This window comes from Protomyctophum bolini (assembly GCF_963924005.1).
Source record: "Protomyctophum bolini genome assembly, chromosome: 20".
Classification (NCBI taxonomy): domain Eukaryota; kingdom Metazoa; phylum Chordata; class Actinopteri; order Myctophiformes; family Myctophidae; genus Protomyctophum; species Protomyctophum bolini.
In genome coordinates this window covers 23,958,296-23,980,795 of record NC_137881.1, presented here as the reverse complement: position 1 = coordinate 23,980,795, position 22,500 = coordinate 23,958,296, and the positions used below count along the sequence as shown (strand labels likewise).

The 22,500-nt window shown below is 46.2% G+C and overlaps 1 protein-coding gene across 3 annotated transcripts in view; it reads right to left on the bottom strand.

Moving 5' to 3' along the window:
- The window catches only part of focad (focadhesin), a 45,251-nt gene extending 24,480 nt beyond the window's left edge, over positions 1-20,771 (bottom strand). The window contains exons 1-20 of one of the 3 annotated variants that reach the window (XM_080793036.1): positions 20,646-20,771; positions 18,891-18,961; positions 18,433-18,498; positions 17,626-17,780; positions 16,959-17,057; positions 11,852-11,953; positions 11,255-11,474; positions 10,167-10,376; positions 8,459-8,546; positions 7,707-7,900; positions 7,273-7,551; positions 5,823-5,927; positions 4,813-4,914; positions 4,471-4,604; positions 3,368-3,494; positions 2,808-2,942; positions 1,891-1,941; positions 1,657-1,740; positions 960-1,095; positions 399-587 (exon numbers count right to left, since the gene is read on the bottom strand). In XM_080793036.1, coding sequence (XP_080649162.1) covers positions 399-587; positions 960-1,095; positions 1,657-1,740; positions 1,891-1,941; positions 2,808-2,942; positions 3,368-3,494; positions 4,471-4,604; positions 4,813-4,914; positions 5,823-5,927; positions 7,273-7,551; positions 7,707-7,900; positions 8,459-8,546; positions 10,167-10,376; positions 11,255-11,474; positions 11,852-11,953; positions 16,959-17,057; positions 17,626-17,780; positions 18,433-18,498; positions 18,891-18,947 — 2,533 coding nt within the window. In that variant the 5' untranslated portion in view covers positions 18,948-18,961; positions 20,646-20,771. Of the gene's footprint in view, positions 1-398; positions 588-959; positions 1,096-1,656; positions 1,741-1,890; positions 1,942-2,807; positions 2,943-3,367; positions 3,495-4,470; positions 4,605-4,812; positions 4,915-5,822; positions 5,928-7,272; positions 7,552-7,706; positions 7,901-8,458; positions 8,547-10,166; positions 10,377-10,890; positions 10,907-11,254; positions 11,475-11,851; positions 11,954-16,958; positions 17,058-17,569; positions 17,593-17,625; positions 17,781-18,432; positions 18,499-18,890; positions 18,962-20,645 lie in introns of those variants that run through there. The other 2 variants (XM_080793037.1, XM_080793038.1) reach the window with 2 other exon arrangements.
- Positions 20,772-22,500: the final 1,729 nt, after the last annotated feature.

Genomic DNA, 22,500 nt, shown 5'->3' with positions numbered 1-22,500 from the left:
ATTGTCAGTGAAAAAAAAGGTAGTCGACGAACATTTTCCGTTGACGAAATCAACACTGCAGACAGTCAGTCACTAACTCAGCTCCCGGCAGGACCGCCGGGAGAATCTAGACGCAGCTGCGCGACATGAGACTAATGAATTACAGCCACAGAGAGAGAGAGTAGTGTGTGTGTGTGTGTGTGTGTGTGTGTGTGTGTGTGTGTGTGTGTGTGTGTACGTGTGCGTGTCAATTTAACAAAGGTGCAGACGATCAGAAATCAGCAGAGAGTGATCGACGTTTGCGCTACTCTATGCCGAATTGAAGTGGACTCAGTCCCAGACCTTTTCTTTCCTCCCTGTAAATAAAAATGTCTGGGTGTTCCGAGGCTACCTGCTAACAGACAGACAGACTAGTTCACCTGCCAGTCCGGGCTTGAGTCCAGGCTGCTTGTTCTTCTCGTAGGTCTTCAGCATGAAGGCTGGGACTCCCGCCAGCGTCTTGCCCTGGTCGGAGCGCAGGCCGGCCCCCCTCAGGGCACTGTGGTACACCCCGCGAGGCATCCGCTCCATCTCCTGCCTCACCAGCGACGTCACCAACACCTCCAGAGCTGAGGAGAGGACATGGACAGTGATGAGGGGTTTCTTAAAGTGGGGTTTGAGACGCCCTTTGACGCAAGTCCAGGGGTGTCTCAGAATAATTATTTTAAATTTATCAATGTCACTTTTTTAGTCCACAGTATTATTTACAATATATTTGGTGAAGTCTCTTCACCAAATATAGCCGATCATATTATATGTGATAAACATTTTGAAAACTTGAACGGGACATTCCGCATAATGAGTAGTTAACTTTTGGTACTTTAAGTAAATTTTTATGGCAATACTATTCGAATTCCGGACTTTTACTAGAAACAATATTGCAGTATATTTCAAGTAAAACCTTGTGAGTACTTTTTCCACCACTGTGAGGAGTGTTGTACCTGGCAGGACAGGGGAGGGGGTGAGGGTGAGCAACTTGACGTAGGACAACCCGGGGACAGAAAGGTCCTCCTCTTTCTCCTCCTCCTCCTCCTCCTTCTCCGATTCCTCGTCTGTGGGAAGCTTCACCGGCCTGGCCTATCACAGGTGGCAGTGGCAGAACAATTAACTAATTCATACCTGGCAGTCAATGTGTTTTAGCACAGCATCTTTCAACAGACAAAATGTACACAGGTGAATGTCTAAAACTGTTACTTTTCAGGATTACATAAAAAAACAAGAAATTATGACATAGTCATATTATATTACCAGCTGCTTTTAAGCGTAGCGTAGTGTTGTGACCGTGGCGTTCATGGAGTTGGCTTGCTGCCCCACTGGCCAGAGGGGGCAGACGAGGCAGCCAGTCAGGATAAGCCGTCAGTATGACTAGGTCGAGACTATGACTAGGTTGTCTAGTTTTCATGAGCTGTGTTTTAACCTACAGCTAAAGCAGCTGGTAAAAAAACCCAGCAAAAGTAGCAGATCTAGAGCTTGATGCTTCTGGCTAAGAGTTGTCTGACCGACGATAAGGCCTCAGCATGGAGGAAACGAGATGCAGATGCCCCAGAGCCGAAGGAGGCGTTTCTACCTTTCTATGTCTATGTGTATGAAGGAGGCACTGTAAAGGTCAGAGGCCAGGAAGAGAAGTGGTTTTTTTACCGGCTCAGGGAGATGCAGAATGGTGTGTGAGTCTTCAGGGAACGACGACAGAGCTCTGTAGCCACAGCTAGACACCTCACACTCCTGGAAGAGCACGCACAAACACACACACACACACACACACTGATGATGACAGAGCTCTGTAGCCAGAGCTAGACACCTCACACTCACACTCTCTCTCCTGGAAGAACACACTCTCACACGCATGTACGTACACTTACAGTATACACTGACCTTGCTTAAGGCGTAGCTCCAGAGAAAGCTGACAATTTCCTCCTTCAGTTTCTAGAGAGAGCACGCACACGCGCACACACGCGCACACACACACACACACACACACACACACACACACACACACACACACACACACACAGACACACACACTGTAATCTGCAATCTATTTGGTGGAGAGCCATCTTCAGACGTTTGTGAGAAGCAGTTTCACACCAAATTTATATTTAGTTTTAGTCATAGACTTTTGAATAACATTTCATTTAGTCATATTTGCACTCGCATCATCGCATGGCAGATCTACAAGCTCACAACGCGTATATTTTCAGATCCCAACATACTGTACAAGTTCCAGTTCTACTGGATCTCTCCTCCACTAGTAGGTCCCAAACGCACAGTGTTTGAGATGCTGCAGATTTTCGCAGTCTCAAGTCGACGAAATCCACACTGACGGGTATACCTGGTCACCCGCTTCGAATGTTATCAACCGATAATCACCAGTAGGTTACTTATCAGTCTAATACAATCGAGACAGCAGGCTCGCCTGGAGCCTATTGCATGTATTCTCCACTGCGATTAGGACAATTCTGCCGCTGAAGCGAAGACATCGTGAAACTGACTTACATGGCCGGTTAAGACTGATATGAGGTTAGGGGACTTATGGGCCGGCTAACACTGAGGTTAGGCTTAGGGTTAGATTTAGGGTTATGGTTTAGTAAAAGCTGTAGTGTTAAACTACCATATATATATATATATATATATATGGTAGTTTAACACTAGGGTGTCTGTGAGGTCCTTCTGACAGATTTTGAAGATTCCCCTCCCATGACTTTTCCTAAATACCTAAATAGGCACTGGTTCCCAAACACATCAAATTTCTCTTCTGGGTCACGGGCCACTGGTTTAAAGGACGGGCATACCTGGTAATCCTGGCTCTTAGTGGTGAGTTGGTGGACCAGCGCCAAGAGCTCGCTGACAGCCTTGACCACCAGGGGGCGCCGGTCACAGCTCAGCTTGGGCCCCAGGGCCCTCCACGTGGACACCATGTCCACTACCTGCATGCGCACACGCACACACACACACATGCACGCACACACACACACACACGCATTACGCATAGTCGCATGGACATCTACAAGACTACGTGTGCACGCGTGCCCACTTTAAGTCAACGGGATACACGAAGCACCATGCGTTGGTGCGCAAACACTCTCGCGTTGCCAGACTGTTGCCTCTTGCAATTTTCAAATGCTTCCGTTCCGTCATACAGTTTGGAGAACGGAAGCTCTATCATGAGTAAGCGATAAAGCGGAAGTGAAGCCTCCTCCCCACTTCCGTTTCGTCGTTAGAGTCGCACAAATGTATCCTAATATAAAGAGAAATCCTCTAAGCATATATATACCGTGCTGCTTAGCAGAAATGAAAAATAAGAAATGGAAATGTATCTTTTTTTTTGCGTGTGTGCCTCTCTCTCTCTCACCTCGGCACGGCAGAGCTCCGTCAACCCTTGCAGTGCCAGAGCAGCAGGGCTGGCCAGGTCCGGTTTGGTGTTCTGGGAGAGTGTGTGTGCTATGGCTGCTAGCATGTCCCCTCCATGCTGGTAGGGCCTGGGATGCACACACACGACACAAGCCCACAAACACACGCCCACCCACACACACCCACACACACACACACACACACACACACAGGTCAGGTCCTCTGGGAGAGTGTGTGCTATAGCTGCCAACATGTTTCCTCCAAAATTAGCAGATCTACAAGCTCACAACATGTCATTATAAGGTATATATGCTGACCTCTGGGTACAGATGTCTCTGATACAGGCAGTATAATATAATATAACTGACCTCTCTGTACAGATGTCTCTGATACAGGCAGTATAATATAATATAACTGACCTCTGGGTACAGATGTCTCTGATACAGGCAGTATAATATATAATATAACTGACCTCTCTGTACAGATGTCTCTGATACAGGCAGTATAATATATAATATAACTGACCTCTCGGTACAGATGTCTCTGATACAGGCAGTATAATATATAATATAACTGACCTCTCTGTACAGATGTCTCTGATACAGGCAGTATAATATAATATAACTGACCTCTCGGTACAGATGTCTCTGATACAGGCAGTATAATATATAATATAACTGACCTCTGGGTACAGATGTCTCTGATACAGGCAGTATAATATAATATAACTGACCTCTCGGTACAGATGTCTCTGATACAGGCAGTATAATATATAATATAACTGACCTCTCTGTACAGATGTCTCTGATACAGGCAGTATAATATATAATATAACTGACCTCTCTGTACAGATGTCTCTGATACAGGCAGTATAATATATAATATAACTGACCTCTCTGTACAGATGTCTCTGATACAGGCAGTATAATATATAATATAACTGACCTCTCTGTACAGATGTCTCTGATACAGGCAGTATAATATATAATATAACTGACCTCTCTGTACAGATGTCTCTGATACAGGCAGTATAATATATAATATAACTGACCTCTCGGTACAGATGTCTCTGATACAGGCAGTATAATATATAATATAACTGACCTCTCGGTACAGATGTCTCTGATACAGGCAGCTCTAGCCAGGATGAGTTCCCACTGGGTGTCTTTCCCCAGCACCACGCTCCACTTCTCCTGTTGGCCCAGCATGACGCGCTGGAGGTCCGGGTACACGCGGTCCTACAACACACGATAACATACTAAACACACGCTGCCTGGAGGAGGTCCGGGTACACTTTGTTTTCGTAAATTAACGTGTCGTCCATATACCCGATCATACTACAGTCACACAAAAACATAAAAAGTACTTCAAAGGTACATCTGTACTTGACTCTACAGAGACGGGAGACGGGTTCCTGACCGAGGCTCCACAACGTCACTCACTGACCTGTTTGACCCACAGAGCGGTCATGAGGCGCATCGCCACGGCCCGCAGCTTGGGGTCGCTGGCGAGCATCTGGAGAATGTGCAGCACCTGAGGGACGCACAGCTGGAAGAGACACAGAGACGTAATGAGGGACGCACAGCTGGAAGAGACACAGAGACGTAATGATGAGGGACGCACAGCTGGAAGAGACACAGAGACGTAATGAGGGACACACAGCTGGAAGAGACACAGAGACGTAATGAGGGACGCACAGCTGGAAGAGACACAGAGACGTAATGAGGGACGCACAGCTGGAAGAGACACAGAGACGTAATGAGGGACGCACAGCTGGAAGAGACACAGAGACATAATGAGGGACGCACAGCTGGAAGAGACACAGAGATGTAATGAGGGACGCACAGCTGGAAGAGACACAGAGACGTAATGAGGGACGCACAGCTGGAAGAGACACAGAGACGTAAAGAGGGACGCACAGCTGGAAGAGACACAGAGACGTAATGAGGGACGCACAGCTGGAAGAGACACAGAGACGTAATGAGGGACGCACAGCTGGAAGAGACACAGAGACGTAATGAGGGACGCACAGCTGGAAGAGACACAGAGACGTAATGAGGGACGCACAGCTGGAAGAGACACAGAGACGTAATGAGGGACGCACAGCTGGAAGAGACACAGAGACGTAATGAGGGACGCACAGCTGGAAGAGACACAGAGACGTAATGATGAGGGACGCACAGCTGGAAGAGACAGAGACGTAATGATGAGGGACGCACAGCTGGAAGAGACACAGAGACGTAATGAGGGACGCACAGCTGGAAGAGACACAGAGACGTAATGATGAGGGACGCACAGCTGGAAGAGACAGAGACGTAATGATGAGGGACGCACAGCTGGAAGAGACACAGAGACGTAATGAGGGACGCACAGCTGGAAGAGACACAGAGACAGACATGACACAGAGACATGAGTCGGGACACAGCGTTGTTGGCCCTGCAGGGCACACAGCGCACCTTGTGGGTCCCCAGGTGTGGCAGGGAGGAGAGCAGAGCGTGACACACTGAGGGATCGCTTTCCTTCCCCAATCTGAACAACAGGACAGGCAGGAGAGATGGAACCTGGAGAGATGGGGAGGGAGAGAGAGAGAGAGAGAGAGAGAGAGAGAGAGAGAGAGAGAGAGAGAGAGAGAGAGAGAGAGAGAGAGAGAATGATGATAAAATAGTAAAACATGGCTGCCACATGACGTCAAAGGGGGGCACAGGTGTTGGAGGGGCTAGGGACCCTCGAAAAATCACCTATAACGATGAAATTCATGCCCAAAATAGGGAGGTCGGATTGAGAGTGGTTGTGCGTGCGTGCGTAAATTGACTGTAAATGAGCTTTATCTCTAGATCTTAACACAAGCAGCACAAACTGAAGATACGAGGCGTGCGCGCCCAGTGGATGCATGGGCGTGCACGGCACGTCCGCTGCACTGTTACGGTTTCACATTTTGAAAAGGAAAAAAAGATTAAAGTGGTAAAAGTGATAAAAGGGTTTTCATTTCAGCTCTCAGGGTCATATGAACCAGAACAAGTGTAAAAGGCATAGTGTAGACTTGGGATATCCTGCGTCAGTGCTGCGCTAGAGACACCCATCAGAGATTGGGCTGAGGGTCTCTCACTGACGGTGGTGGTGGCGCCATCTACAGGAAAGCCCTCCCTGGATTTGTGTACACGAACACAATTGGCACGAATGGCACGTGTTCAGGGGAGGGAATCCAGAGGGAGAGGGAGATATTCTACACTATCTCACTACACTAAAGAAAGAGAGAGAGAGAGAGAGAGAGAGAGAGAGAGAGAGAGAGAGAGAGAGAGAGAGAGAGAGAGAGAGAGAGAGAGACAACGCTGTGTATTGCAGAATGTTTAAATGAGCCTGTCATGGAGATACACAGTCTCTTCTCGTCAGTGTCTGGGTTAAGATGTCCTGACTGAGACGTTTGTCAGGCTTGAGAGTGTAGAATGAAACCAAATGGAATGGATCCTTACAGGTCCATTCGGTTCCATTTTACACTATCGGGAGTTAAATTATTGTTAAACATCTGTATTATGTAATTTACAGGAAGTCTACACAATTAGAGAAATGTAGAATAATTGTTGTTTTGATCAACGTTTTCCCTGTTCTCCTAATGGTACCACGTCTATACAGCATGGAATAGTGGACAAAATCTTCTTTGGTGTTGGGTCTGAGAGGCTAAATGTCATCAAATGGTGGTTCGTGGCTCAAATGCCGAACAAATAATGGACCTTGATATGAAAAGAGTTGAAAAGCATCGCCCCACCTGATCACACTACTGTCGCGTTTTGACGTTGTGGATCTGCTGCTTGACACTTTTTTAAATTTTGAATCCCGAAAAGTGACAACTGTTCTGCACATTTGAGGTTTCCACCCGACATTAAAACCGGGCGTCCTTTCACCACTGACCTGCGAGGGGTCCGCCACGCCGATGGCCTGGGCGGTGCGGAGGGCCAGACGACACACGTCCGGGGGTCCGCCGACAATCAGATGGGCCACCACGAGGCCGAGGGCCGCGGGGGGCCGCGGGGGGCTCCCGCCGGAGGAGGAGGGGGTCAGGGACGAGATGACCGACAGGAGCCAGTCGCTGGCCGCGGACGCGCTGCCCAGCACCCTCCTCAGCACGTGGACCACCACCTGCACCTCACTGTACCACCCGCTGAGTGGAGAGGAGAGGCACACGCCACCCTGAATGAGAGAAGGAAATAGAGGAGAGGGAGGTTATAATAGAGAACACCTCACTGTAGCGCCGGCTGAGAGGAGAGGAGAGGCACATACCAGCCTGGATAACACAAGGACAGAGAGGGGAGGGAAGGAGGTTGTAAGTAAGCAGTGAGTCTTACTCCGGTGTAGCTCTGTGTGGGTTTCTGGGCGCTGCGCAGCAGGCTGTGTGCCAGGCCGTGGTTGCGGCGGTGTGTGCGGGGGTCCGCCAGGGGCTCTGTGAGGGCGGAGCAGGCCAGCATCTGCAGCAGGGGCAGCGTGAGGACGGGGGTCCCCCAAGGACACCGCTCCGAGTCCTCAGGGACCAGGCTGAGGGCTACAGGGGGAAATGTTCTGAATGTGCCGTCTTCTTGAGAGATTAGTTTAAACTTGATAACACAATAACTGGCATAGTATCACAGTTAACTGCGTTGGCGGTACTGTAGTTACCCAGGGTGAACACTGAGCAGGCTGGTCTGCTGAGGGGCAGACGCGAGTTCGGAATGGCCTTCAAGTTTGAGTAAATGGTCACGCCCCCGTCCTAAGTACCGTCCTAAGTAGCGTCCTAAGTACAGTTTTAGAGCGCAACGGAGGGATCTTATGCCACGAGACACCATCAAGCGAGCGAGTCGCCGTGTCGAACGCTGCGAAGTTTGCTTAGCCGACTCAGCCCCGTTGGAGTTGCGACCCCATATGGACAGAATAGTAAAACATGTTCTGGCGAGAGCGTTTTCCCTGAGTGCTACAAAAACTGGCTACATGCCAATCACACACAGCGCGTCCTTGCTCAAACGCGAAGGCCATTCCACACTCGCAGGGCAGGTGCAGTTCTACCTCCAGTAACAGAAGAGACAGGGAGATGTAGTTCTACCTCCAGTAACATATTGTTACGTACCCAGGGTGAGCAGGCTGGTCTGCTGAGGGGCAGACGCCTCCAGTAACAGAAGAGACAATCCAACCAGCAACTCCTCCACCGGAAGCTCCTATACAATACAAAACAACACACAACATTTACACTGCATCACAATTGCGTGTAGATGAGGTTTCATGCAAAGGCTCATGGGACACCGGGAACAGGTGTATAGGTGACAGGGACTCCCTCAATAATAACTAACTAAATAACTTTTAATCAAACAGTTTTTGATCATTTCAGTCAAATTGGACAAACATGATTGTAGATTCTCTTCTTCTAAAAGTCAACATTTGTAGTGATATATTACTGTATAAACATACTGTGCATCTCTCTCTCTCATATGCAGTGATTATGCATGCACCCTCTTTGTAAATTGCACAACCATACACTGCATGCTACTAAGTGTCTGATAGATGGCGTCAAAATGATCAGTGCAAGGAACTCCTCTCTTCTACCAAAAAGTTGAAGATGCAAGAACTGCATATTTCTCCATTTAGATGGATGTTAACCCAGCTGCACCTCCTATTCCGACTCGACTACTGTAATGGACTCTATAATACCCACAGCGCTTCCTCTATTCATACTGTTAATACAGAACACAGCTGCCAGACTTCTTACTGACACTAACCGCAGATCACGTACCACACCGGCAATTCACTGGTTGCCCATTAAATGTAGAATACATTTCAAATGTATTATAACCACGTATAAGGCATTACATGGTCTGGCCCAACCCTATATTTCAGTTTTGGAATATGTAAAAAAAAAAAAAAAAAAAATTGTAAAATGAATATGTAAAAACCAAACTGAAATGAAAGAAATAATTATGAAAAATGAAATATGAAATATATCTCAGACCTACTGCTTGCAAACGCCTAATGTAAGATCAGTCCGGTCTTCAGATAAGGGCCTTCTCATGATTCCTGCCAGTAAACTGATAACTAAAGGGTGACCGGGCATTTGCAGTAGTTGCTCCCACACTGTGGAATGCCCTGCCCTTTTCGATAAGAAATACAGTCTGTTGACAGTTTTAAGTATTTGTTGAAAACGTACTTATTTTGTATATATGTATTTTGGCCTATGAACTGTCAACCTGACCTATTTGTGCAGGTTTAGCTTTTCTTCTTGTTGTGTTATTGCTCTTGTTGTACACTGTACAGCACTTTGTAACACTGTTTGGAAAGGTGCTTTATAAATAAAATGTACTCGCCATTTTCTTGAGAAGAGTTACATTATTGTTAAACATCTGCATTACTTAATTTACCAGAAGTCTACCTAATTAGAGAATGTAGAAGAATTGTTATTTTCATCAATGTTTGCCACCAGCATGGAATTGTGTCAACGATAACAAAATAGTCTTTAGTTTTGGGTCTGAGAGGCTAAGGGCCGATTCATACTCCTATTTTAGAGCCGAATAAAAGTCGGTTCGGCGCTGTAGAGCCTACAATTTGACGTCATTTGAGGTTCAGGGGGGCCGGTACCGTCCGAAAGTCGGCTCTTCGGTGCTACTGAAAATTTCTGACGAGCCGAAATCATTTCGGCACTACAGCGCCGAAACAGCGGTAAAATAGGAGTATGAATCGGCCCTAAATCTCATCAAATGGTGGTCCGTGGATCAAATGCAGAATTAAATAATGGGCCTTAAGCACTGATCTACAGTAATAGAGTTGTGGCTACTGGGAGCCCTCACCTCCTTGCAGGCGGGTAGGAGTTGCCGCAGCAGGCTGACCAGAGGTCCACAGCTCCCGTCGAGCCTCAGGCTGACGTGACAGGCACACAGAAGCTGCAGGGCCAGGCGCGCTCCTTCCGCCCTCCAGCTGCGCCCAGGCGCACGGACCACCGCGGGCAGCAGCGTCTGCAGGAACCCGTGGAGCTCCAGCACCGCCTCCACGCTGTCCACCTGCTCGACAACACATTTCATTGTTTCATTGTTTTACAGTAGGAATGACGATGAGCATCTGGATGCTCCATGGGCATGTGTGTTTCCGATGTATTCCCTCCCTAAACATTTTATTCCAGTTTTTATTTGCATAGTCGACAAAATCGACACTAGTGCTCACCTGCATGTATGGATTTTACACTCAAATTTCAGTTGCATGCAAAATTGCAAATGGCTGATCTTCAAGCTCACAACACGTCTCAGAGCGACGAGTTGTGAGCTGGTAAATCGGCAATTTTCAGAGCGCAACAACTGAGCACAACTAAACATAAGATCATAAAATTTGTCTTTTAGTTCTACTGGATCTCATCTCCACTAGTCCATCCCTTAACATTTGAGTCCAGTTTTTATTTGCTGATGTTCAGTATATTTAGTCATAGTTTTAGTCATCATAGCTTTAGTTTTGTGTCAGTGAATAAAAGGTAGTCGACGAACATCCTTCGTCGTAGTCGACGAAATCAACACTAGCGCTCACCTGCATGTGTGGGACCATGTGGTAGAGGCAGTGCAACGACACTAACGCTCACCTGCATGTGTGGGACCATGTGGTAGAGGCAGTGCAACGACACTAACGCTCACCTGCATGTGTGGGACCATGTGGTAGAGGCAGTGCAACGACACTAACGCTCACCTGCATGTGTGGGACCATGTGGTAGAGGCAGCGCAGCAACACTAGCGCTCACCTGCATGTGTGGGACCATGTGGTAGAGGCAGTGCAACGACACTAACGCTCACCTGCATGTGTGGGACCATGTGGTAGAGGCAGCGCAGCAACACTAGCGCTCACCTGCATGTGTGGGACCATGTGGTAGAGGCAGCGCAGCAACACTAGCGCTCACCTGCATGTGTGGGACCATGTGGTAGAGGCAGCGCAGCAGGCGCTCAGAAACGCTCAGGGACGGCGGGGGGCTCTCCTCGCCGCCGCCGCCTGCGACCCAGGCGGGCAGCAGGACCCTGAGGAGGCCGTGGCGGAGGAGGGCCTGCTGGGCCTGGCGCTGCGGCTGGCAGTACAGGTAACGCAGGAAGGGCTCCAGCATGTCCACGTAGACCGGCTCGTCCCTGGGCGGGAAATATAGACAGACACGTGTGTTTCAGATATTATTTCAAAATAGGGTGCATTTTGCATCCCAAAACGCAGTTCATAGTTAAGGGACGCAATAAAACAACGACCTCTGCATCCACGGGATTCACTACAGTACTACTGTATACTGTTATTAACATGGTGTTGAACCCTTTTCATATCAACACCCAGGGCCATTATTAATTCGGCCACGGAAAAAACATTTGAGGAGATTTAACCCCCTTTTGGTATTTTACCACTTCAGGACGGGAACCCCTTTTGGGGTTCTTGTTGTTACTATGTACAGTATATTGGCAGCATAACATTTTTGTAATTTTTTTTGTAATTGATATTTGTCAAAAAACATAGTCCTCACCTGTCCACAGCCTCCTGGAGGTAGTCCTCTACCTCCAGCAACAGGACAGGCCAGCAGTCCACACGGTTCTCTAAGGCTGTGATGTACGGATGAGGACTGCCTCTGGAATAGAGACAACTTATTAGAGTTATCATCATAATTATTACCTCTGCAATAGACTACTACAGTACAGACAGCTTATTATTACTATTACCTTTGCAATACCTTTGCAATACCACCCTAAAAAAAAAAAAAAAAAACCCTGAGCACTTTAAAATATAAACAGTGCTAAACTGAAACTGAACACCAACCTATGAGCCTGCATATTAGCTGTGGTTAACCATCTTTTACTAAGACCATGTGACTGTGAATAAATGGACCCTGTACAGCTACATTTGCATAAGTATGTGGCAGACACAACAACAAGGTGAATCCCGAAAAGGAGTCTGGGTAATGTGAACCTGCAGGGAGGTCAGAGGTTAGTATAAACAGAGTGTGCGCATGCACGAGTGCGTGCGTGCATGCGTGAGTGCGTGACCAGGCGACAGGGTCTGCTTAACCCCCGATAGGCATCAGTCAACATGTCTTGTTAAGTGTAGGAGGAAGGGCACTGAGTGAGGATGGGTTTGTCTGTGACAGAGACAACCCTGAGGCCTAGATTTTAGAATTATTCATCTGGAATGTACTATTTTACTCTCTTTGATTTTGACTGTTTATTGTTTTTTTTTACTCTTTATAAATGTCAAGTGTCCTGAATATGTTTTTGTTTTTGTCGTTGACTGATTGAATACTTTAACATTTTGCAAACACTACAGCAAAAGTACAATTAAACCCATATTGGGCAGGAACTCCTTTTGGTGTTTTAAACATTATGTTATAATTTAGCTATTGAAAAATAGCAGATATACAAGCTCATAGCTTGTAGGTCTGCTATTTTTGAAAGGATTTAGAAGATTTTTTTTAAATATCGAGGTCAGGCCTAAATGGGTTAAGCAAGCAATGCTAAAAAGGATAACATAAAAAAATGCTTTGGTGGCTTGTATGTATTCAATTCGCAAGAGATGAAGGAGATACGGTAGGTGTTTTAACTTCTCTCTTTCTCCTTTGTTCGTCGCTGAATCCAAATGTCCTGCTCTGTGTTTCCTTTCATGTAAAGTTCACTCACTGAATTGCCTCGTCGTTGAAATGTGCTCCAACAAACAAAGGTCGCCTTGCTTTGCCTAATCTGGTCTGTCCAACTCCCCCCCCCCCCCCCACCCCCACCATCCATCAGGCCCTCACACACTGTTAGCCTCCTCCTTTCAGCGTTTGGCAGACAATGGAGGAAGCAGGAAGCGACACAGAGCCACCTTGGTTCCCGTGTGCCGCGGCTCAACGTACAAGTTCACCGCCGGAGCAAAGCGAATAAGCTCCGGCCGTGAACTCGTCTGGGAGTGGGAGGAGGAGGGGCGGTGGTCTGACTGGGACACCTGCTCAGGGACATCTGCAGCTTCACACCTGTGGTTCTCAAACTTTGGGTTGGGGGGGGTCCCAAATGATACAGCTTAACCCTCGAACTACCGTTGGCAGATTTTGACGTGGTTAATTAATTAATCCAAACATCCCGGTTGACGGAATTGTTTTATTCCCTATAATCGGGGGCTTTGTTTTAAATAATGTAGCAACTTTTAGCATGTTTGGCTAACGGCTGATGTCCTCAACCTAAAACCGGACGTAATCCTTGCGTGCACGGTCGCGCAACGTCTTCATGTGCATAGCTGCGTAAAATGCGATATTCGGGGCTTGATTAGAGCTTAATTTGAATTTGATGAAAATAAACGTTGATCGCATAGCATCGGAGACAGATGACTGTGTAACACAGTGCAGAAAGATAGCGGATCAAAGGGGGGTTGCCCAGGGTGCCAGTTAGCCCAGCCCCGTGCCCCCCCCCCCCCCCCCACTTACCCAGACATAAATGTCTCAAGTCGACCGTGTCAAGGACGGCTGGCTCTGCGATAGACCGACTGACCTACTGACCCACGGGGGGAGTTCTGGGCCAGGATGATAATAATCAAAACTTTTCAGGATTCATATAAAAAAATAGCAATTGCGGCTTCTCGGCCATACATAACATATATCATTCTGGGGCTCCTTGACGTGACAAAGTTTTAGCACCACTGATATAGCAACATAGGATTTTCAGAAAACTGTTTAGTGATTTAGAAGAACATCTTAACGGGTTGAAATAGGCTTTGGGTTGCCCTTTAATAAGACAATGCACATCGTGCAGCCAGCGCCATCTCACCCCATCTCCGAGGGGGCCCTAGAAGCCCCCCCTCTATCCCGCTGGGTGCCTAAGTGGCTTAGTGTCTACGCTGCAGATTGCGCCAGGGCAGAGCGGTGGGCAGACGGCTCCACAATGGGCGCCAGTGGGCATCCTCCATTAATCCCCCCACAGCACTTTAACAGGCGCAAACCGGCCAATGGCAGAGCAGCCTCCACCCCCGGTGCCCCTTGGAGCAATTCATCTTTTCATCTTCACACCGGGGAGACAGGACAGACAGACAGACAGACAGACAGACAGACAGACAGACAGACAGACAGACAGACAGACAGACAGACAGACAGACAGACAGACAGACAGACAGACAGACAGACAGACAGACAGACAGACAGACAGACAGACAGAGAGATACAGACATTGAAAGAGGGAGGGAGAGACTGAGTGAAAGAGAGAGAGTGAAAAAGGCAGAGAGAAAAGAGGGAGAGGTAGAGAAAAGAGAGAGAGAGTAAAGGGTGTGAGATAGAAAGAAGAGAGTGACAATGAGTGAAAGAGACAGAGAGATCTAGAAGCTCATGTAGATCAGCTAGTTGGACTATTTTAAACTGTATTCAAAATAGTAAAAAAAAAAAAGAAGAAAAAAAAGAAGAAGGGATAAGGCACTGGTGAAAATAGGGCCCTCAGTCTCTTATCCCCACCCGCTGCAACTGATTAAGGACCGGAGGCCCCGGGAATCTTGGCTCTTGGCAGAGGCACACATCAAAGCCTCGGAGAGGAGGAGAAGGGGGGGGGCTTCCATCCACCCCCCAAAAAAGTACAGGACTAGTACAGTACTGTATATATGTCTGCCTGTCCTGAAGCTACAATGCCCCTCTGTCTGTTGTTATCCATTTACATTCTGAATAATGTCAACGCACGCACGCACACACACACACACACACACACACACACACACTTTGACAATAATAATTTCAATTTCAAACACTTCTGCTGCTCCACTACGCAACACAATATTGCAGGCTTTCTTCTTCTTCTATGGGGGTGCCTGGCACAAAATATTTCCAGATGAGGGATGAGGGCCAAACGTTAGGGGGCAATGTTTGAGGGGAAACAGTTTTTCCATAATTACACGTTCATTGCTCCTAGTAGTATTGATGCTTTCTTGTATAGTATTGTTTGTCTTAATGAATTGAATACACAGGACCACAATGGAAACAAGCCCTCAGGGCTTTTTGTGTTATCCTTTTAGCATTACTGTATAACTGTTCCTCTGTACTTTTTGCAATCTGTTAACCCATTTAGACCATAGGACGTGTGGAGCCGTCCTAGTGCATTTTCATTGATATCAAACGAGATAAACGAGAGAAAAATATTCAGATTATTTTTCTTCTGCACCATACTCCTGTTCTCGCATGATAGCTCAAAGTGAAACAAGTTTTTTCCCCCTTTTATCTCTGATAATTTTTCCTAGATTGCGTTTTTTGATGAAAAAAAAAAAGCTTTATTCACGGTTCATACTGTATGTAAAGCGTCACTGGTCGCATTCATGACTCGGGTGGTCCAAAAATAGTCTGCAGGAGGATCGCTTAGCCGTTCCCTTACTTCCAGACCAGGGGTAATTTCCAGTGTAGTTATACCTGATGGAGTATGGACAGGTGTAGCTACTATACCTGATGGAGTATGGACAGGTGTAGCTACTATACCTGATGGAGTATGGACAGGTGTAGTTACTATACCTGATGGAGTATGGACAGGTGTAGCTACTATACCTGATGGAGTATGGACAGGTGTAGCTACTATACCTGATGGAGTATGGACAGGTGTAGTTACTATACCTGATGGAGTATGGACAGGTGTAGCTACTATACCTGATGGAGTATGGACAGGTGTAGCCACTAAACCTGATGGAGTATGGACAGGTGTAGCTACTATACCTGATGGAGTATGGACAGGTGTAGCTACTATACCTGATGGAGTATGGACAGGTGTAGTTACTATACCTGATGGAGTATGGACAGGTGTAGTTACTATACCTGATGGAGTATGGACAGGTGTAGCTACTATGGACAGGTGTAGCTACTATACCTGATGGAGTATGGACAGGTGTAGTTACTATACCTGATGGAGTATGGACAGGTGTAGTTACTATACCTGATGGAGTATGGACAGGTGTAGCTACTATACCTGATGGAGTATGGACAGGTGTAGTTATACCTGATGGAGAATGGACAGGTGTAGTTACTATACCTGATGGAGTATGGACAGGTGTAGCTACTATACCTGATGGAGTATGGAAAGGTGTAGCTACTATACCTGATGGAGTATGGACAGGTGTAGTTATACCTGATGGAGAATGGACAGGTGTAGCCACTAAACCTGATGGAGTATGGACAGGTGTAGCTACTATACCTGATGGAGTATGGACAGGTGTAGCTACTATACCTGATGGAGTATGGACAGGTGTAGTTATACCTGATGGAGAATGGACAGGTGTAGCCACTAAACCTGATGGAGTATGGACAGGTGTAGCTACTATACCTGATGGAGTATGGACAGGTGTAGCTACTATACCTGATGGAGTATGGACAGGTGTAGCTACTATACCTGATGGAGTATGGACAGGTGTAGCTACTATACCTGATGGAGTATGGACAGGTGTAGTTACTATACCTGATGGAGTATGGACAGGTGTAGCTACTATACCTGATGGAGTATGGACAGGTGTAGCTACTATACCTGATGGAGTATGGACAGGTGTAGCTACTATACCTGATGGAGTATGGACAGGTGTAGTTACTATACCTGATGGAGTATGGACAGGTGTAGCTACTATACCTGATGGAGTATGGACAGGTGTAGCTACTATACCTGATGGAGTATGGACAGGTGTAGGGTGCTCCGGTGTCTCTCTGGTCGGCCTGCATCTGCAGCAGCCTGCCCGTCACCTTGATCAGACCCTGGACGTTCCTGAGCACCGTGGGAGGGGACACAAGACAAGACATTAACAACCACTCATCAAAATCAATATACCAGACTCTGAATCATCTTTACTGTCACGTCACAGGTTTACAGAAGTAAAGATGTGGGTGAAATGTGTTTTTTGTGCATCGTTCCCATCGTATTGTTATTTGGTACGTTGTAGGTCAGTAGGTTATCACATAAAAACTGGAGTACACAGTAAATGGTGCATTGGTGCAAATTGCAATGCACCAATGCATGGTGCATTTATATAGCGCCTTTATCCAAGGCACTTTACATAGATTGTGCATTACATTCACCCATTCACACACACCGATGGCGGAGGAAACCATGCAAGGCACCAACCTGCACATGGGGAGTAACTAGGGGGTTCAAAGTCTTGCTCAAGGACACTTCGACACCAACTCTGGGGGAGCCCGGAATTGAACTGGTAACCCTCACGGTTCCCATCCAGCTGCTCTACCGGCCACTCTACCCCTGAGCCACTGCTGCAGCTGCACCTGGCTGAAGGCATCAGGTTGAGGATGGTGTCTCCATGACGATGTGAGCCTCTTACCTGGCTGAAGGCATCAGGTTGAGGATGGTGTCCATGATGTGCTGCAGGTCAGCGTGGCCTTGCTCCACCAGCAGAACCAGGGCATCACAGCAGGCGGAGCGCACCGGAGCACAGTCACTGCAGCACTGCTCCCACAGCGCCCCCATGGCAGCACCCTGAAGCACAGCAGACACATCGTTACCTTAACGCTAACCCTAACTAGGTTACTTACAGGCACACGTAAGCGAGACCACATCAGCCCTGTACTAGCCTCCCTCCACTGGCTTCCTGTGCGATACAGGATTGACTTCAAAGTATTGCTCTTTGTCTTTAAGTGTCTAAATGGTTTGGCACCCATTTATTTATCTGAACTGCTGAAACCCTATGCTCCGACACGGACGCTCAGGTCCTCTGACCAGCTTCTTGGTGGTGCCTAAAACCAGGCTGAAGCTCAGAGGTTACCGAGTTTTTGCAGTGGCAGCTCCCAAGCTCTGGAATGAGCTGCCTCTGCACATAAGACAACTTTACTTTACTTACTGTAAAGCACTTTGGTACAACGTTGTTGTTTTAAAATGTGCTATATAAATAAAGATGGTATGGTATGGCAGTGGTAACACACCAGAGCACAGCGCCCCCATGGCAGCACCCTGAAGCACAGTCGGCACATCGTTAAATGCCAACGCACCAGAGCACAGTGAGGCCTCATTCACACAACACATAAACACCAATCAAGCAAATGTGAAGACCCTGAGTGTCCCTGCCTTTAGCCTATTAGATTTGAAGCTGACAGAAACACAGAGAGAGTAGAGACACATGGAACCAACTCACCTGAGAGGAGATTCTTTCATTTGGAGCCTTTTCTTTGAGCACAGCAGCGACGAGGGTTCTCACAGTCTGTTAGTGACGACAACATGGAGGTTCAGGGTTAAAGGTTCTCACAGTCTGTTAGTGACGACAACATGGAGGTTCAGTGTTAAAGGTTCTCACAGTCTGTTAGTGACGACAACATGGAGGTTCAGTGTTAAAGGTTCTCACAGTCTGTTAGTGACGACAACATGGACAACACGAGACATCACCAGTGTTGGAAAGTAACTAAAGTAACGTATTATATGACTTTTTTCTAGTAACTACTAATATAATGAATTACTTTACAATTTGAGTAATACGGTAATTCTACTAATATGTTACTATTTTCCAAAAGTAACGAGTCTTGGTGGTACTGTGGGCTTGGGTGTTTAGTGTTTTCCAACACTGAACACCACAAGCGGTCAGCTATAGGGTCTTACCTGGGCCTGTATGATGGGACTGGGGAAGCCAAAACGAGCTTTCAGACCCTCACTCATCTTCTCTGATCATGCTTGAAAAGGACATAAGAAAAGATAATAATGGTCAAGAGGGAACAGAGGAAGTTAAAATCCTTGTTGTTTTGTCACCCCTGATTATACTTACTAATACCCCCCTTTGTCGTGCACTGAAAATTGCAGATCTAGGAGACGCAGTGAGCTTGTAGATCTGCTATTTTTGGGAAATGCATAGCTCAGTCTCAGAGATCAGGCTTAAGGGGCGGCAAACAAAAAGAAACCAGACACAGGGCAGAGGGACAGGTGGTGGTCTCCCAAAACGTGGCAAATTTCCCAACTGAGATGGCGAGGCCCATATGATTCATGATGACTAATTTTTATGTATTTGATGTATGGTTTTGTTCTTGGTTACTGTAAACGTCGCTCTGGATTAAGAGCGTATGCTAAATGCCTAAATTGTAAATTGTACGTTCAAAACTGTTACTTTTGTATGCTTCCAATTCAAGAACAGCAAAAGTAGCAGTTCCACAAGCTCAAAGCGCGTTTCAAGCTTGCGGATCTGCTACTTTTGATAATTTTGTGTGACGCTGTAATGTGATCAAGTGGGGACGTAAATTCACGAGAAAAACAAAAAGTTAGAATATGGGGAGATAAGAGGATTCTGCCCGACAACAGGCACGATATCAGCAAATGGCACGACACTGGCGTCTGGCAGAAAACAAAAGGCCAGACAATGACGACATTACACAACACGCCAGGCGGGGGAGAGCTACGTGACCACCTGTTGCTTTCAGGGGGCGCTAATGGACTGATTACGACTTGAAGGGAACGAACACATCACTCAGAAAGGAATTGCCGCCTGCTGTCTTTGAAAGCCGACCCCCCCCCCCCCCCACGGTGCAATGACGAGTGACGACAGGTGGCACCGGCCACATCAGGCCGCTACATATTTTACATGAATCACCCGATAAATCAGTAGTTAACCCTTTTTTCATATCAAGGTCCATTATTTATTCTGCATTTGAGCCACGTGCGGACCACCATTTTTTACATTTAGCCTCCCACACCCCAAACTAAAGAATATATCGTTGGATAAGATGTGGAGAGATAACAGGCAAACATTCCTCTACATTCTCTAATTGTGTAGACTTTTTGTAAATTAACTAATGCAGATGTATAACAATAATTTAACTCCCGTGATTTACGTTCTCAAGAGTTAAAGAATAAAGATCTAATAAGGGTCCACTTGGTTACTCCATCACTTAGAAGGGGGCCACCTGGAACCCCCTCAAGGACCACAGTGGTGGTCCCCGGACCACTGGTTGAAAGCCACTGAGTCACAATCACCACATACACCCCTCCTCCCTCCCTGCCTCACAACGTAAACAGCATTATCATAATATCATCAGCAGCTCTCAGGGTAGTGAGGGTACTGTCAGGAGTAACGACGGACTGGACTGACCGCACCAGCAGTGCTGCTAGATTCTGTGAGAGAAATAAGCAACCAGGGTCTATGAAAACAAGCCCGAAAGAAGTAGCTAAAGGTCACAGGATGGGCACTTTAAAGCTATATGCATATCTGCAGATGGCAGTTAAATGGGCTGACGTCGGAGATGATATCTGATATTGATATAGACAGCTTTAGCCTCATCACTGCTACCACTTAAATTGTCATCTTTCTGTCGAGTCCCGTCCCCCAAATGAACCCAAATGAAACAATGCAACAAATAACACACTTACCAGTGTTACCACTGCTAGTGCTAACGGTACCTCTATTAATGTGTATCGTGTATCGTGTGTCCTATATTATGTTTAATTTCTACACTCTGCCACACATATAAGACAGACGCGTGTATGCTTTTATAGTAGCTTCTGGTGTTGTGGTCCGACACCTAAACTGTTCCCCGCTGCCCCGGCCCGTAAATATAGGTTCCTATAGCTCACAATTAATTTAAAATGAGCTTTATTGGTGAGAAAAGTGAAGACATACGTTTACAATACATTTCCAAAGCAAGTGTCAAAATATAATAAAAAAGTTGAAAATGGGGAAAGTATATACAGCATTTGTAAACAGCTATCTATAAAGCTTTTTGAAACGAATATGCAGCAACATTTTGACATCATTTTGGGACAAAAAGCAGCAATTTTCCTCAAAACTATTTAAATACTATACAAAGGTTTTGAAAAAAAAGATATGCTCCTATTTGTCCCACAATTACTGCAAAAGATTGGTGCTAAAACAAATAACAATAATGTTTTGCAGTCATTTTGTGACAAATTATAGCAGCATTTATTTTAAACTATTGAAATAGTATACAAAAGTTTTTTTTTTTTTGAATGTGTGTAAAGGTAGCATTTCTGTTTACATGTGCAGTAGGTCTAGTGGTCTATCAGTAGCCTATATGTTTCCACCGTTTCCTTATAGGGTGGTTGGCTGGTTGCATAACTTGTATTCCATTGTATTCCAAAACCTTATTTTATGCAACAGTTTGGGCAGGTGCATGGTTACACACATCAGTAGTTCCTTAATTGGGCTTTTGATATGTTTTAGTTGGAAGGTGTGAGCTCTCTCAAAATCTCTCTCTCTCTCTCTCTCTCTCTCTCTCTCTCTCTCTCTCTCTCTCTCTCTCTCTCTCTCTCTCTCTCTCTCTCTCTCTCTCTCTCTCTCAATTTCAAAATGCTTTATTGGCAATTTGGCATGATAAAATATGTCTTGCATTGACAAAGTATGTAACAAAACTAACTAGAAAAAGTGCCTGTCCACCAGGACAGGTCAGGTTGTGGCCTCCTGGTGGCGCTATAATAGGCCAATGTGAAAAGGGTGCCATTTGTTCTTACCTTTGATGGCAATTGGATGATTTGATCCAAAAATGTGTTTTGCAAAAATCAACCTGTTGGTGGCGCTATAACAGACCAATGTGAAAAGGGTGGGATATATTCCTCTGCCTAGTAAGAAAATGTGTGAAAGATTTCACGTAAATTGCACGCTGCGTTCATGATTTGAGGCTTTTGTTCAAAACAGGGCAATCTTGCAAACTTTGATAGCCAATTATAGCCAATTAGGATGGAATATGAAATATCGGACAGATCCGACTTGAGCACATGACTAATTTGACTATAGAGATACAGTGTAACGATTTGTGAGATTTTTGGACAGAATCTGGAGGAGTAAAATGTGTTTTACAAAAGTCGGCTTCCTGGTGGCGCTATAAAAGGCAGATGCAGAAAATGCAGGTCAAAGGTTTGTCCTTGGCCTCTAGGGAGTGTGCATGCAACGTTTCACGCAGATCGGTGCAGTTTTAGGTAAATTTTTTTTGAAAGTTTGGCATCGACCGGGTTAACGGTGCCGGAGATTAGCTGATAACAGACCGACGGACGGAAGGACACACACACGGACAGAGTGCAAAACATACTCTTGAGTCTTCCCCCTATGACTTCGGCCTGGTGGAGACAATTATAACATTGCATATATACAGAGACAACAAGTGAATAACAAACATCCTAACAATAATGAATAACAAGCAATATAGTATGAAAATAAGTGAATTATGAGACAATGATGAAGCAGTAATAGTAACTTTGTCCACTGGCTGTT